This window comes from Microtus ochrogaster, unplaced genomic scaffold, assembly GCF_000317375.1.
Source record: "Microtus ochrogaster isolate Prairie Vole_2 unplaced genomic scaffold, MicOch1.0 UNK35, whole genome shotgun sequence".
Lineage (NCBI taxonomy): Eukaryota > Metazoa > Chordata > Mammalia > Rodentia > Cricetidae > Microtus > Microtus ochrogaster.
In genome coordinates this window covers 1,189,695-1,204,649 of record NW_004949133.1, presented here as the reverse complement: position 1 = coordinate 1,204,649, position 14,955 = coordinate 1,189,695, and the positions used below count along the sequence as shown (strand labels likewise).

Sequence of the window (14,955 nt, the reverse complement as noted above, 5' to 3'; positions counted from 1 at the left end):
CCTCCCCCTCCTCTCCCTGGAGTGGGAATACCCCCACCTCCCCCACTTCCTGGAGTGGGCATACCTCCTCCCCCTCCTCTACCTGGAGTTGCTATTCCTCCACCTCCTCCTCTCCCAGGTATGGGGGTTCCTCCAGCCCCACCTCCCCCTGGGGCAGGCATCCCTCCACCCCCTCTGTTGCCTGGTTCAGGTCCTTCCCTCTCCTCACAGGTTGGGAGTAGCTCTTTACCAGCACCACAAGTGTGTGGGTTTCTTTTTCCTCCATTGCCAACTGGCTTATTTGGATTGGGGATGAGTCAGGACAGAGGCGCTAGGAAGCAGCCAATTGAGCCTTGCCGGCCAATGAAGCCTCTCTATTGGACAAGAATTCAACTCCATAGTAAAAGGTAACTCCAAAGTAAGCTTATCCCCTACTGTAGAACTATGTGGAGGAGGTGGAATTTAAGGTATACTAAGTCCACCTAGAAAAGTTTCTGTTTCTGACTAAAGGCTTAAAAAATATAAATTGAATCCATGGGCAAACCAACTCTCTAGGATGAGTTCTGCAGCTTTAAAGGTTACACACTTGCATTGTGATTCTTGTTATTCATAAAAAGTCTTTCTGGAGAAACATCGTATATCAAAACTTACCCAAACTATGTGTGTAAAATAACTTTGAGAATGCCGTGGCACTTCTAGAGAAACAAGGCCATGTCACATGGCCATGGTTGGCAATGACCATCACAAGCTAATACTTTTTCACCTAGTGTTCAGGTCACATACTATTTGTTCACACGTAATCTGATTCTTGGAGACAGTGCTGAGCGGCTTGGTCATTAAATACAGGGGAGAAGGTGGGAAACACACTTTAAATGCCATGAGCCCTTTTTATTCTAATTGATCATAATTCCTTGATGTATTTGAATGAAGTGGCATGCACTTAGAAAAAGCATCCCTTTGCATTCTTGTATTGATTTTTTTTCTTTTCACTAAATCCCCACAGGAGAAGATATGCTGAGTCTCCTGACTGCCGTTTCCAGTCCATTCTCTGCACAAGTGTCTTCTCACTTTGTACATTGATGAATTATTTTAAATTGTAGTCAAACTCACATTCTCCAGGTCCAGAACATGATGTTATGTTTTATTATTTTGGTTTTTATAAATAACTTTTACTCTTTCTTAGTGGCACTGCATGAACATGGAGGTGTTAAGAAGAAAAATGACTGTGGGCAAGAGGGTGGCAATGTATATATCGAGAGAGCATTTTCTTAGAAATATATATACCTTATAAAGATTGATTTTTTTTAATTTTTTTCTTTATTTACATGTATGTGTGTTTGGCACCCATGTACAGGTATACTTGGAGGCTACAAGAGGCATTAGGTCTGCATGAGCTAGAGATCCAGATGGTTGTTAGTTGCCTCATGAGGGTGCTGAAAACTGAGCTCAGATTATCTGGGAGAACAGTAAGAGTGCTCAACTTCTGAGCCATCTCTCCAGCTCCAGAAATATACACACATGTGTACATATGTACATACTTACATTCATAAATACATACATACATATACACATGCAGGCATGCACACATATATACCTTATTTATGCATTAATTAATCAACAAATTAACTAATTTTGAGATAAGATATCAAAATGCAGTCCTGGCTAGGCTTAGAATTTGCTCTATGGCCCAAGATGGTCTTGAATTCACAGATATTCACGTGCCTCTGACTCTTGAGTTGGGATTAAAGATGTATGTTGCCTTACCTAGCTTATAGATACATTTTTTTTGTTTGTTTTTGGTTTATTTTGTCTTAACCCTCAAATAATCTAGTAGGTTAAATGAAATTTGGATGTAAAAAAATCAAGCATTCCTTGCTTGTCTAGCCCATTCTGACAGAGACTTTGCTTTGATGTTGCCATGGAGTGACTTGATAATGAAGAATGTCAAAAAAATCATCCCTGGAGAAATGCCTTATTCATAAATGACATAACTTTTTCATTCATTTGGTAAAACATTTCTTCCTTATCTTCCTTTTGCTTTCTCTTCCCATTTGTTTTCTTCATCCTCTTTGTTTTGGTTCATCATTATATAGGACTTGGGTGGCTCTTTTATTATTCTTTTGCTTAATTTTAGAGACTCCAGTCCTTCACTTATTTGGGAGAAAATTGAAGAGCCCTCCATAGATTGTCATGAATTTGAAGAATTATTTTCTAAAACTGCTGTAAAGGAAAGAAAGAAACCTATTTCTGATACAATCTCAAAGACAAAGGCAAAACAAGTGAGTATCCCTGTACTTTCAAACTGGAGGGGCCCTCTTCTAAACTCTGAATTTTCGTTAGCAGCCAAGTTTTGAAGTGGTTTATGGACTGGGTGTGTCTCTTTGGACCCTTCTACAGATAGCAAGGAAGGGATGGGATTTTAGAATGTGTTGTTAAGTAAAATTCATTTAGGAAGAAGCACTAAAACTGTCCAGAAAGAGTACCCTGATTATTTTATTCACTGGCACCTATTTCCAGAACCTTCACCATTGCTTCTTCTTTGTTGGCGATATTTTTTCTTGATTTAAGTTCACCCAGGTGTTAATATACATGGGAAGAGGCAAACAAGGAATAAGTCTAGCTCTTGGCATTATAGGTTAAGTAGATGCATTTAAAACCCAGTTACACCATACTTGAAATATAGAAGAAAATCGTGTCCCCTTCAAACATTTCTATCTCATGGTAGCTCCTTTAGTCTAACTTGTGACATGAATCAGAAGAAGTAAACAGGGATCTGAAGAAACACATCTGAACATTTTGAATGGGTAGACCCCACTGGTCTTGGTCAGCAAATGATGCTCTAAACTTAGTCTCCAGGATGCCATTTATCAAGATATGGGAAGACTCCATGATAGTGTGCTGTAGATATTTGCTATTGGTGCCAATCGTTCCCCATGGAATAGGGGAAAATCTAATTTGGTAACTTTGCAGTGGCATGGGAAAAGAGAGTAGGGAGTAGGTCAGCCTCAGTGGGAAGGCCAATGTCCCAGTGTTCTTCTGGCCCAGTTCCAATATCAGTGACAGCCAAAGGTCAACCTTGTCTTTCTGCATCTGACAGAGAAGTTGCAGCCAAGTGTATGGCACTGCATTACTTCTATGTTATTTTAGAGCAGACAGCACTTGCACATTGGACACTGCTGAAACCATCCAGGGATGGATGGTTCAGAACGGGACAGCCAAACTCCTAAACTCTAGCTGACTGGGTGGCCAGGCTAACCCTAGCCATTCTGTAAGGATGCAAATCTAGACAATATGTTGAATGTTTACTGAAATTTTTCTGGACTATTTATTGTCTTCTAGAAGCTTCTGGTAGCCGTAGGTCAATCTCTAGTAAATAAGACACAACATAAATGTTTACCAAATGTCAAAAAGAATTTATTAAATTAACAGATTGGCTGATTGAGGGAGAAAGGCTTATAAATATCCCTAGATATTCTTAAACAGAGATTAAACCACAAGAAATGTATTTGTCACAATAATCAGTCCAAGACTATTACTACAACTAGGGTAAAGGAAGGATCCCCATTTTCTCACATATGCATTTTTTTCTTTTTTTATTGTTTTTATTGAGCTATATATTTTTCTCTGATCCCCTCCCTTTCTCCCCCTTCCTAGTCTGCCTTCTCCCATGATCCCCACACTCTCAATTTACTAAGGAGATCTTGTCTTTTCCTACTGCCCATGCAGATTAGATCCATGTATGTCTCTTTTATCAGATAAATATTTTTAAAGACTCTTCCCACATTTGCATAGAGCATTATGAGGCAAGGTCATCTTATCTATTCTCATGGACTATGCCAAAGATGGAAAGTGGTCCATGCAAAATTGGAGCAGAGAAGGCAGAATATGGAAGAGAGCTGGGTAGTCAAAAAGGTGCTTGACTATAACATGGGAAATCTTTTGCAGAGCCTAGATACTCAGCTAAATGAATCAATCCCTTTGCATCTCCCAATACCAGAAGCTTCCTTAAAGGGATTCAGATAAGAAAGACAGCTCATATGTTGTTAGGCATTGTAGAACTTCTGTGTTTTATATAATATTCCATTTCTGGCTTACTGAATTATGATTTATGTAGCATCAAAGCTTCAAACTAAAATTATTGGCATGAGATGGCTTCTTTGCATGTAAACACTACACCTGTGTTGAGTACCACTCCAACAGAATTACCTCACTCTATCACCAAGACATTTTGTAAACCTTAGGGAAAGAGCTTTGCTTAAACATAATTCACATGCTCTGTAAGTAGCTTTACTGTTGATCTTCAGGTTCAGACATTATGAAAGCGTCTCCCCATCCTGACCCCTCATACACTTTGCAATGCCAGTTTGGCCTAGAATTAGAACTGAATTAAAATTTATTTTTAAGGAGATTAAAAATTATTTTTGTTTTGTTTTGTGTGTATGGGGGTTGGGTGGGAGGGAATCTGCTCCAAAGTGATATATTATAGAAAAAAAACTATACTAATTTTATTTAGTATGAATGCCTTTGGAAGAAAACTGTCTCCATCCCATTTCCTTGAGAAATTTTGAATTATGTTTAAGGAAAGTATATTCTCAGGGTGTGCGCAGGGACATTCTCTTTTATGGGCAATGTTTTCTAGTGGTATGTGAAGACATTTGCTGTCTCGTGATTCATTCCCAGTAAAATTAATAGCTTTTAATGCCAAGGCCTACATTTATGGAGGTATTTCAAGAAATAATTCTTATATACAATGGAAAGTAGAAGTTCTGCTTTTCTTTAAATATTTAAAAATCACAAAATGATGTTCCAGGGACCTGTCTTCTTGCAATGGAGGTTTTGTTGAAAAGAACGAGTGTTTAACAGAATCCCTGGGATGTTTCCATTGTCATTGTGGGGACATTACTTGTGTGCTGATAGTAAGAGGCTCTCTGCTGGAAGCACTGCCCTTTGGTATTGCGAAAGAGAGTGATTCTGCAGATGTCAAGTCAAATAGTGATTCTTAGGTTGCATTTCTAAATCCTCTTTGCAAAAAAATAAAAAATAAAACAAACCAAAGCCCTTAAACACAGCATTTGGTATTTCACTCATGAGACACATATTCATCTTTATTCTGGCTATGTTCTTTACTTCTCTTTATTTTGAAGTAATGCGCATCAGGAAGTTGACTGAGAAGGTGAAAGGAGTCAATCAGATGACAACCTGACAGAGTTGCTGATAATCAAATGAGTGCAATGTGACATCAAAACTATATACGAATCTAATTCCAAATAATAACAGCCTTATCGTCTAAGAAATAGAAGCGAAACTAGAAACAACTCGTCTGGTGCCTGTGTTTGAGCATCTTAGACTCTGGCCCAGTTTTAAAGACTGTTTCAAAGCCAGAAAATGTTTAGCCTTCCCTCTTCCCCACTGTGAGAGTGGCCAGTGATGTATGCCTTCAACAGATTGCATCTAATTGTGCTCAGGAGGAGTGGAAGCTAAATGTTGCCCAAAGTGTAAATGTGCACATGGGGGAAACCCATGGATTAGAAGAAGCTGTGTGATTTCCTACATACTTGGCTGATACCTGTATACATACTTATTTTGCTAAATCTTATCATGGATTCCTTCTCTTTATCAGATTAAATGTTCTTCCCAAATAGTTAAGGAGAAAAACTATTTATGAAGGTTAAATACATCCTGGGTTTCAGCCTTTGGACATGTTAGAAAAATAGAAAAGTCTCGATTTGTTAAAATTCACATTTAGTACAGTTGTGATAAGGGATTGGATAATTGGTCTTCTATATTGTCTTGCCATTGTACATTAGCACTTAAACTCTGAAACTTTTATGTTACAAACACTCAGCAATGATGGGCAAAGAAGAACCTACCTCCCACTGACCCTGTGGGGCACCACCTAATCCAGACCTCTGAGCGATGCTGTCCAAAATGGCAATGCCTTTAAAATATTGCTTCATGCTGTGCTGAGGAGTTTGGCAGATGTGTGGCCTCATTTTCAAACTGAAAGTATAAAAGGGTGTCTCGTTTATCTTTGAGTCTTAGTAAGCATCATCTATAGATTTTCAAATCACATTTCACTGTAATATAAGTTCCAGTGCTTCAAGGGTTGTAGTTCAATGATCACCTGCATATTAGCAGGTTGGTGTTTTTCACTACATTTGGCTTAAAGACTGAAAACCTAAAATAGTTTTGGAAACACCAAATATCCTTAAGATTTGCTTTGGAGACCCACAATAAATACTTGGTACCTAGTGACTTTTGAGATTTATTTTTCTTTATGTGTATGTGTGTGGTTGAGTAGTATATGTGGAGTGTGCGTGTGTGTGTGCGTGTGCGTGCGTGCGTGTGTGTGTGTGTGTGTGTGTAGGATTCATGAAGGCCAGAAGAAGGTGTCAGATACCTTGGAGCAATTGTGAGCTACCCAGAAAGGGTGCTGAGAACTGATCTCAGGCCCATCGCAGAAGCAGCAAGCACTCTTAACTGCTGCGCCATTTCTCCAGCCTGTGGTACTTTATAACTTTTAACATGTGTCTTTAATATAATACATTCCAGCTGCAGGCCTTAGAATGTATTTACATAGGAAACCACATCAAAACTCAAAGCTATAATTAGACAAGCGTAGGTTTTGTGGAATCTGGATTTGTTTTACATGTTGAAAGATTTATTATTTTTTTTGAATATGCTGTTCCTATAACTGTGTGTACAGCATACCCAATCAATTCAATGAATTAAACAATAATAGCCTCTAGTTTTTGTTTTCTTTGGGCCAAATGTTTATATTCTCCTAAGCAAATGTCTAAAATGAAAACCCAGCAGTGAAATAAAAAGAGAGTACAATTAGCTAATGATCCTTGACCTTGCTACATTTGACATTGGATAAATTATCTTTGATAAAGTGCACCTTGCTTGTATAACCTTTAATCATGCGCACGGGCAATTCTTTTGGATTGATAACTGTAATATACTGTGATGGTATTACTATTATGGTAGACGAGATGAATAACAAAAGGGCACTGGATTTTAATGGTTAATATATCTGTTTATCCTTATGGAGCAGCTGTAAGGATTGAAAGAGTACAGAATAGAACATCAGTGCCATGCTTTGGGGCCAGGTGATGAGAAATTTCTTTTTCACCACCGGTTTAGAGCAGAATAACTGTTGTACAAAGCCCTAGGAGACACGGGTAGGGTCTGCTGAGTCTCCATGGTGAACCTTGATGATAGCAATGACAGTACAACTTTTACAATTGCATCTTCTTTCCCCTTGGACCTGAAAGCAGCAGAGTCTCTCCATTTTAGCAGGAAGTATAGCAGAAAAAAGAAACAAAGTATACCAGAGAGGTTGAATGTGGTGGCTTACGTCTATGATCCCAGTACTTGGAGACAGACACGGAGGCAGCTGGAGTTTAAGGTGTTTTTAGTTACATAGCAAGTTTGAGGCCAGCCTGGGCCGTAGGAGACACTGTCTTGGAAATAGCAAATAATGCATGAAACAGTTAAGCCCTCGAAATGCTAGAGAGGGCATGGAGGTTTCTAGAGACAGATCCTAAGTAGTTCAAGTCCCTGCCCCGAGTCCTTCAGGTTATGTGGTGTATACTGAAGCTGGTAAGCACTGTGGGTAGTCAGGAGTTGAACAGAGTGTATGTCTAACTGAAATAAGGGCTGCCTGAATGAGATATAACCTGAAGAGGGCCTTGAAGAACTGATTTAGTTTAGATAGGCAGAGAGGATTTTGCAAATTGATCAGGGACTAAAGACTTAGTTGAAGCTCATTTTATGGGTGGGGGAGAAGGGAGGGCAGAAGGGGAGGAGGAGGAGGAAAAGGGATGGGGAGGAGAACTTGAGGAAACTGGAGGATCATGGGGGAAGGACAGAGGGGGAGAGCAAGGAAAGAGACATCTTTATTGAGGGAACCATTATGGGGCTAGCAAGAAACATGGCACTAGAGAAATTCCCAGGGATCTACAAGGATGATCCCAGCTAAGAAGCAATAGTAGACAGGGTGCCTGAACTGGCCTTGCCCTGTAGTCAGATTGATGACTATCTTTAATGTCATCACAGAACCTTCATCTAGAAACTGATAAAAGCAGACGCAGAGCCAGGCGGTGGTGGCGCACGCCTTTAATCCCAGCACTCGGGAGGCAGAGGCAGGCGGATCTCTGGGAGTTCGAGACCAGCCTGGTCTACAGAGCTAGTTCCAGGACACTCCAAAGCCACAGAGAAACCCTGTCTCGAAAAACCAAAAAAAAAAAAAAAAAGCAGACACAGAGGTTCACAGTGGAGCACTGGACTGACTCCCAAAGTCCAGTCAAAGAGAGGGAGGAGCGATAAAAAAAAAAAAAAAAAAAAGCAGACACAGAGGTTCACAGTGGAGCACTGGACTGACTCCCAAAGTCCAGTCAAAGAGAGGGAGGAGCGATAATATTTGTTTATTTTTCAAGATTTATTTATTTATTTATTACAGACAGTTGTTATCCACCATGGGAGTGCTGGGAATTGAACTCAGAACTTCTAGAAGAGCAGCCAGTGCTCCCAATCTCTGAGCCATCACTCGGGTCCCTTGAAGATCATTTTAAAATACAGTACATCAGTCAACACTGAAGCAGGTCCCTCCTGTGTGCTGCTGCTGAGACTTTTAGGGAGATGAATATAGGCCATGCTGACCCACTTCTAGCCCCACAAACTTCCTGCTCATCGCTTTCATGCTCAGGATTGTCTTTTGAGAGGGGAGTGTGGGGACTGAACTTTGAGAACTTGGACCTGAAGTTTGCATTAGTGCCAAGTTAGTAATATCAGAGTACCTTTCTTTACCATGGAGAACAATAGGATTTTGAACAATTGCAGAGAAATTTATTTCCTCTTTGACTCATTTAATCACAGTTTTGATGGTCCCTACCTTTTGCCTGTGGGAAAGGATGCGGGAAACAATAGGCAGATTTTTATAAACTCTAAATTATTTTGACGTAAATTAAAAAAAAAAAATTGAGTATCTGCAACAATCTAAAGGTACAACTCTAAAGGTTTTATACATGGATCTAGTTCCTTTAAAACACTTACTGTTTGGGTTTTTCAACCCACCCACCTTATCTTTAAGCCCTGGCATTCTGTGTTCTACTTGGTCTACTAAACTGATGACGTTTACTACTGGGTTTGGGGGGTTTTGTTGTTTTGTTTGAGTTTTTCATTTTCATAATTTGATTTGGTTTTTTTAATAGTACTCCTTTTTAATGGATTAATCTTTCATATTCCAAATTGCCTTCTTTCTTATTAAGCAGCTTGTATTTTCTTTTAATTAATCCAGTTTATTCATGTCCTCTTTGATTTCATTGAGCACTGTTGTAATCTTTTTGAGTTCTTTGCCTATGATTTCAAGTATATCATTCTTACTAAATCAATTACTATGAGTTTATTTACTTCTAGAAGACTCATGCTTCACTGATAATCATGTTTCTTGTGTTTTCTGTGTGTTGAGACTTGCTCATTAGTTGATATTTTTCAGGCATCCGTATTGTTTCCTTTAAATTTTATAGTGTCCAAGAGGAACTAAGTTTTGACAAAGATGAAGTATAGCTTCTTCCCAGTAGACTATGGATGTCACTCAGTAGCTTGACATATGCTGAATATGTCATACTCAACCCAGGGGCTTAGCAATGGCAGGCACCACTCTCAGGGTAGAAGACTAACCATAGATTATTATGGAAGAAGCAGCCACACATGATGAGTAAGGCCAGTACAAAGACAGAATATTAGCCACTGCAAAACAAACATCCCTTGACTCTAGTAACTTCAGAGCAGAATAAGAACAAAGACAGTGCACTGTAAGATATAACTTACCTTAGGTAGATATGGAAAGTAAGCAAGCAGAGTGAAACTAGCAAATAGTACCAAAGCAACATAAAAAAGGAAGGAGACCTAGTTAAACATGGCAGAGAACAACAAAGGAAAGAAAATGCTGACAACCTAGAATAGTGAAAAAAATTATATTACATGGTATAAGATAATAAAGGAAAGAAGAGCAAGGTGGGGTGGAGGACATCAATTTGAAGACCGTAGTGGAGTGAAATGGAGGAAGGGAGAGAGAAAATGGGGAAGGAGGAAAATGGGAAGGTTAAAAAACAAACAAAACTACTAAATTCTGGGTAAGAAGTTTATGTCTACAGTCCCCACATTTGAGAGGCTTTGAACTGGGTATCAGGAGTCTCAGATGGCCTATGGCCTGTGTTAGGGCTAGGAGAGAAGAAGGGAGGCAGGGAGGCAGGGAGAAAGAGAGAACCAAGGGTCCTGGATGGGGAATAGAGGAATCAGGACCAAAAAGCTAGAAGTGAAATAAGGGAAGAAAAAAAGCTAACATGGGTTAAATAGCATAAACAAAACATGGAAAAACAAAACATGATGGTCCCCATCACCCAGGGGTGTCATTCCCTGGTGAGAATAGATATCTGAGTTTTTGAGTAGTCTCCTTGTGGTGAAATGGAACCTTTGTGTTACTTGGCCTCCTCTGCTGATTTTTGTTTTGTCTACAGCAACAAGGCCATGTGGTTTTGAGTCTAGGTCAAAGCTTCATGGCCTTCTTGACTAACTCTTGACCACTCTCTTCTTGAATGAGATATTTTCTTTTTAATGTGTCCCTAGATACATAGGTATATAAAGTACATGTAAAAATCTAGCATTTACTGACAGTAAATAAAATTTATTGAAGCAACTTTTGATCTATGCCAATTTTTACCATTAAGCAATAAAGTAAATTGGTATACTAATGAGATGATGATCTTTGTTTGTTTGTATAGAAAGGATTAAATACTGGTTAAATATTTAATACAGCAAGAACATCTTCAATCTTTTTTAGAACTGACTAGTATTTGCTTTTATAATCAGTGTTGAGAGTGCTGCTTTATATAGTATAAAATGAAAGGAGGTTACTTAGGGCCATTTCAAAAATTGTTGGAACTCCTATTTTAGCCTTGAGCCAAAGCTTCTGGAATGAGTTTTTATGAAACATATCGGCAATTCAAATAGCAACTTAAATGTTAAATGTTTTAACATAATTCAGTCTGAAAATACATTAATTTGATACACTCTTGCTAAAGAATGGTAGTAGAAAATGTGTTTCATGGTGAAACATCATTTTGGATACAAGAGAAAAAGTCACATGCTTAGTAAAAATAAAGTAGTCTCAAATCTGACCTGAGGCGGCATCGTCAGCACCGTCTGTTAAAGCGCATGTGTGCTCAGAACGGAGGCTGCGGCAATGTCACCTTACTCAGCATGGGCACCCACTGCCTGCTGCCACCACCTCAGGTTCATCTTGGCTTTGGTATTTCATTCACTTTTGATCAGCACACATTCAGATGTCTTCTATGGTTGTTAGTTCTTTTTTCTTTTTAACAACTTCTTGACAGTTTTAGACATGTGTATAAATTTTACTATACCTCCCCACTTCACTTCCTCTGGTTTCTTTCCTCTTGTCTTCACCCCTCCTCTCTCCTTCCTTTCCTCCCTTCCCCATCCCCCATTGGCCTATCTCATCCCTACTCCTTATCACAATGAAACCCTTCTCCCCAATTCTTCTTTCTTTCATGTCTTTTATGTGTGTGACCCACTGTGTTTAAATAGGATTACCCAACTGTGCGTGGGTGGGTTATTATTGTTTTCTGCAACCCTGATATGAGGTTGTGACTGACAGTTTGAGAAGCCAGGGTTGGTGTGTCTCTAGTGACTGGGAAAAGCTATTGGTCATCTTCTGTGCTGTGGGCACTAGTGTTTGGCAGCTTTGAGGTCTGAACCTATGGTAGGCTGCCTTGTTGCCACACATCTGTCCTAAGTGCATTCACTCATTCACTTGCCTCTGCTCCTGCCTTCTCTGCAAGCTGATTATCACGCTTGGCTTCAGGAGGAAGAAGTGAGCCTCATCCTAGCATATAGCTTGGGACAGAGTCCTGCTACTTGGAGCTCTCCGCGGTTCTGACTCAGTTTTTCTGCCCTAACTCGAGAGAACCTACAGACTTGCTCTCACTGGATACTTCCCTGGTTTCTCAGAGCACACCATGCATGGTGAAATCCTGGGATCCACAGCCATCTAGCTGGCTCCTGACTTGGTGAAATCTTCCCAAAATGCTTTCACTGCTCTGGTCCAGTGTCCAGGAGAGGGGATTTTCCCAGTGAGTTTGAGGTATATAGATACCAGGACCCTTGTCTAGTTTGACTGCCCATCTGCTCAGTGATGGGTCCAGTATGGTTTGCCCTGGCTGTCTTCGGTTTGATTCTGTGGTGGTCCCCCTTCCCATCACTGGCATGCAGCTTTTGTTCCTCATCAGTTATGCCATGCCATGTCTCTAATTCTTCTTCTCTCACTCTCTCTGATCTCTGAAATTTCTAACATTGATAGAGCAGCGTGTGTTTTCTTTTGCTCATTCTTCTGATTAGGATAAGCATTTCCCATGTGGACTCTCAGTCTGTTCTGCCTTCAAAAGTTGGCTTGCTCTCTTTTCTTTCTTTTCCGTTTTTCTTTCCCTGGTTCCCCCACTCTCTTCTCATCTGACTCTTTTTCTATTATTTTTCTACTGAAATGTAGTGACTTGAGTTGTTCCCCACCTTGGAGGATAGCTGCTTTTTGTATTCCTGAAGAGTCTAATAATCTCTGCATGAGTGTTGGCCAGCAACATCGGCCTCTTCCTTTGACCTGTGTAGCTTATGCAAATTGAACAAACATACATGGCTCATTTACACTGTTGAACCTAAATTTTAGTTGACTACTTAAAACTTCTGATTGTGGCAATTCAGTTCCTTTGCAGGAGCAGACTATCTTCCTTTGTCCCGGATTCTCAGCCATTCCTTCCCCCACCTCCTCTTCAATCTGTTGTTTTTTCTCTTGTCTCTCCACTTCAGTTTCTCCATTCTTTTTTCCCTTTCTGCCTCCCTTTTTCTTCTCCATCTTTTCCTCCCTGCTATATGAGATGATAAATGGTCTGGTGCTTCTGTGGAAGCCAGTGTCCCTTGCCCTTTATTTACACACACCACTTTCTTGGTAACACTTTTCTGCACCTTCATAGATGATTCAGACTCAACTGCTTCTTTCTAGTTATAGTACGAAGGTATTCTTTATACACATTTAGCCTAAAAATAGAAGAGGAAGATGAAGAAAAAAAAAAGACTTAGTTTGGCAGTTGTGTTGAATCATTCATCAGGAAATAAAATGCAGATTTTAACTGGCGTAAGAAAGTGTATGGAAAATAGTACGCTTTCAGTATGCCATTTAAAGGGATTCCCCACAAAAGCTTCACTACCCAGAATTCGTGCTAAGTGGAAGCCAAGTGGGATGAATGGAATTGAAAGGAGAACAGGAAAGAATTGAAGCCATCCAGGGCTCTGCAGAATATTCAGGGTTTTTTTTTTCTCCTCCTTTTTTTCCAAGATAGCCATCAACTCATTGTCTTGGGATGTATTTGTATGGAAATGAAGGCAAGGTTTCCCCTAATTGATCAATATAACTATATGCATACTTCCCTATTATTCTTAGAGTTGGCATATATTTCCATATGTCATTAAGTTTTCCACAAACCAGAAGGAGGTAACAACTCTTGGTGGCATCTTCCCCCTCCTCAAATCGGGACAGACTTTCTCTTGAGACTTAACGCTACATTGCCATCTTTCCCCCTCACAAGGCTTCTTACTGATGTCTGTGTAGTTAAGCCTAGCAATGTATAGATAATCCATCTCACTCTTCTTGTGACTGGGACAGAATCGCTCCTATTGCTTTTCTCTTGCTAGAAACAGCCAGCATGTTTCTCAGACCACACTGGATGCCAGAATTTCAGGTTAGAGTCACCTGGAGCTGGTGTCCCTTACATGATCAGCCAAAAGGAAAAATAGATTCGATTGTCAGGGGCCTATGTAAACATTGGCTTTGAGTGAGGCCCTACTCTTTGAACTGGCAGAAAAAGGCAGAGTGGCTTGTTTTAAAAGTTGTGTTATGGTATTCTGGACATGAAAGACCAGCTGCTGGGTTTGTTGTTGTTGCTTATATGTTTCAGAGGATTTTGTTTTGTTTTAAGTAGAAATTTTCCTATTTCAGTAATGCCAGCTTCCTCAAGCTGCCACACACAAAGAAGGTACACATGGAAGGTTGTACGTAGCCAACCAGACAATAAGACTCCCTCCCTCGACTGTTTCCTTGAATCTCAGATTGAATCTCCAAAAAGAATACAATACTGTTACATAGGAAATCAAAACAATTCTTTGCTTTTTAAAATAGAATTATATTTTTCTAAGTTTCTGTTAAATGTGAATGAAACTTGGGTCTATTTTAAAATATGATCATTATAGAATACAAAGACAATAATCAAATGGTGGACGCTTTGGTTTAGAGTATTTGGTGATATAATGTGAAAGAGGAAGGAAACAAAGGCTAGGGTCAAGAGGTTAGAGGGAATTATATGATTGGCTACTTAAGAGGGAACATGGTCTCTACATAGAGATTTTAAGGCACGGGAGCTCAGGACGCTGGAAAGTCTCAACCAGGCTCCTGATGGTCTTGAAATCATTGACGTAATGGCCATAAGTGATCGTCAACTTTGAGTTTATTCCATGGTGCTGGTATTTTGAAATTTAAGCTTGATTTTAGTGGCAGATTGTCCACCTAAACAGAGTTAAATCATGTACATGAAGCAATCTTCTTTGTTATATGATTGAGTGAAAGTTTCCATGGACCAGAAAACGTGATTGGGATTGAGTCCTCCTGGGCCTCTATCTGGTCTTTATCATTTTTCCAAGTTTGGTCCTATTCTAGAAAACTCCCCTGTTTGAAGCATTCTGAGGTATCCTGAGCTCAAGTCTCTCCATCGCTGTTTGCTCCGTGGTCCCTTGTTGAATAGGACTTCACCTTTGCAGGGATTAGTTTTTATTATGTTCTCCTATTATGGTACATAGCTGTATCTTTTGTTTGCTCATTCATCTTTCTTTTTTTTTTTTTTTTTTTTT

The 14,955-nt window shown here is 39.7% G+C and overlaps 1 protein-coding gene across 1 annotated transcript in view; it reads left to right on the top strand.

The window, feature by feature from the left end:
* Fmn2 (formin 2) overlaps positions 1 to 14,955 on the top strand; it is a 292,978-nt gene that overhangs the window by 80,924 nt on the left and 197,099 nt on the right. Inside the window, exons 6-7 of the mRNA XM_026789966.1 lie at positions 1 to 386; positions 2,114 to 2,258. The exon at positions 1 to 386 is cut by the window's left edge and continues 16 nt beyond it. Of these exons, the coding sequence (XP_026645767.1) occupies positions 1 to 386; positions 2,114 to 2,258 (531 nt within the window). The remainder of the gene's footprint in view (positions 387 to 2,113; positions 2,259 to 14,955) is intronic.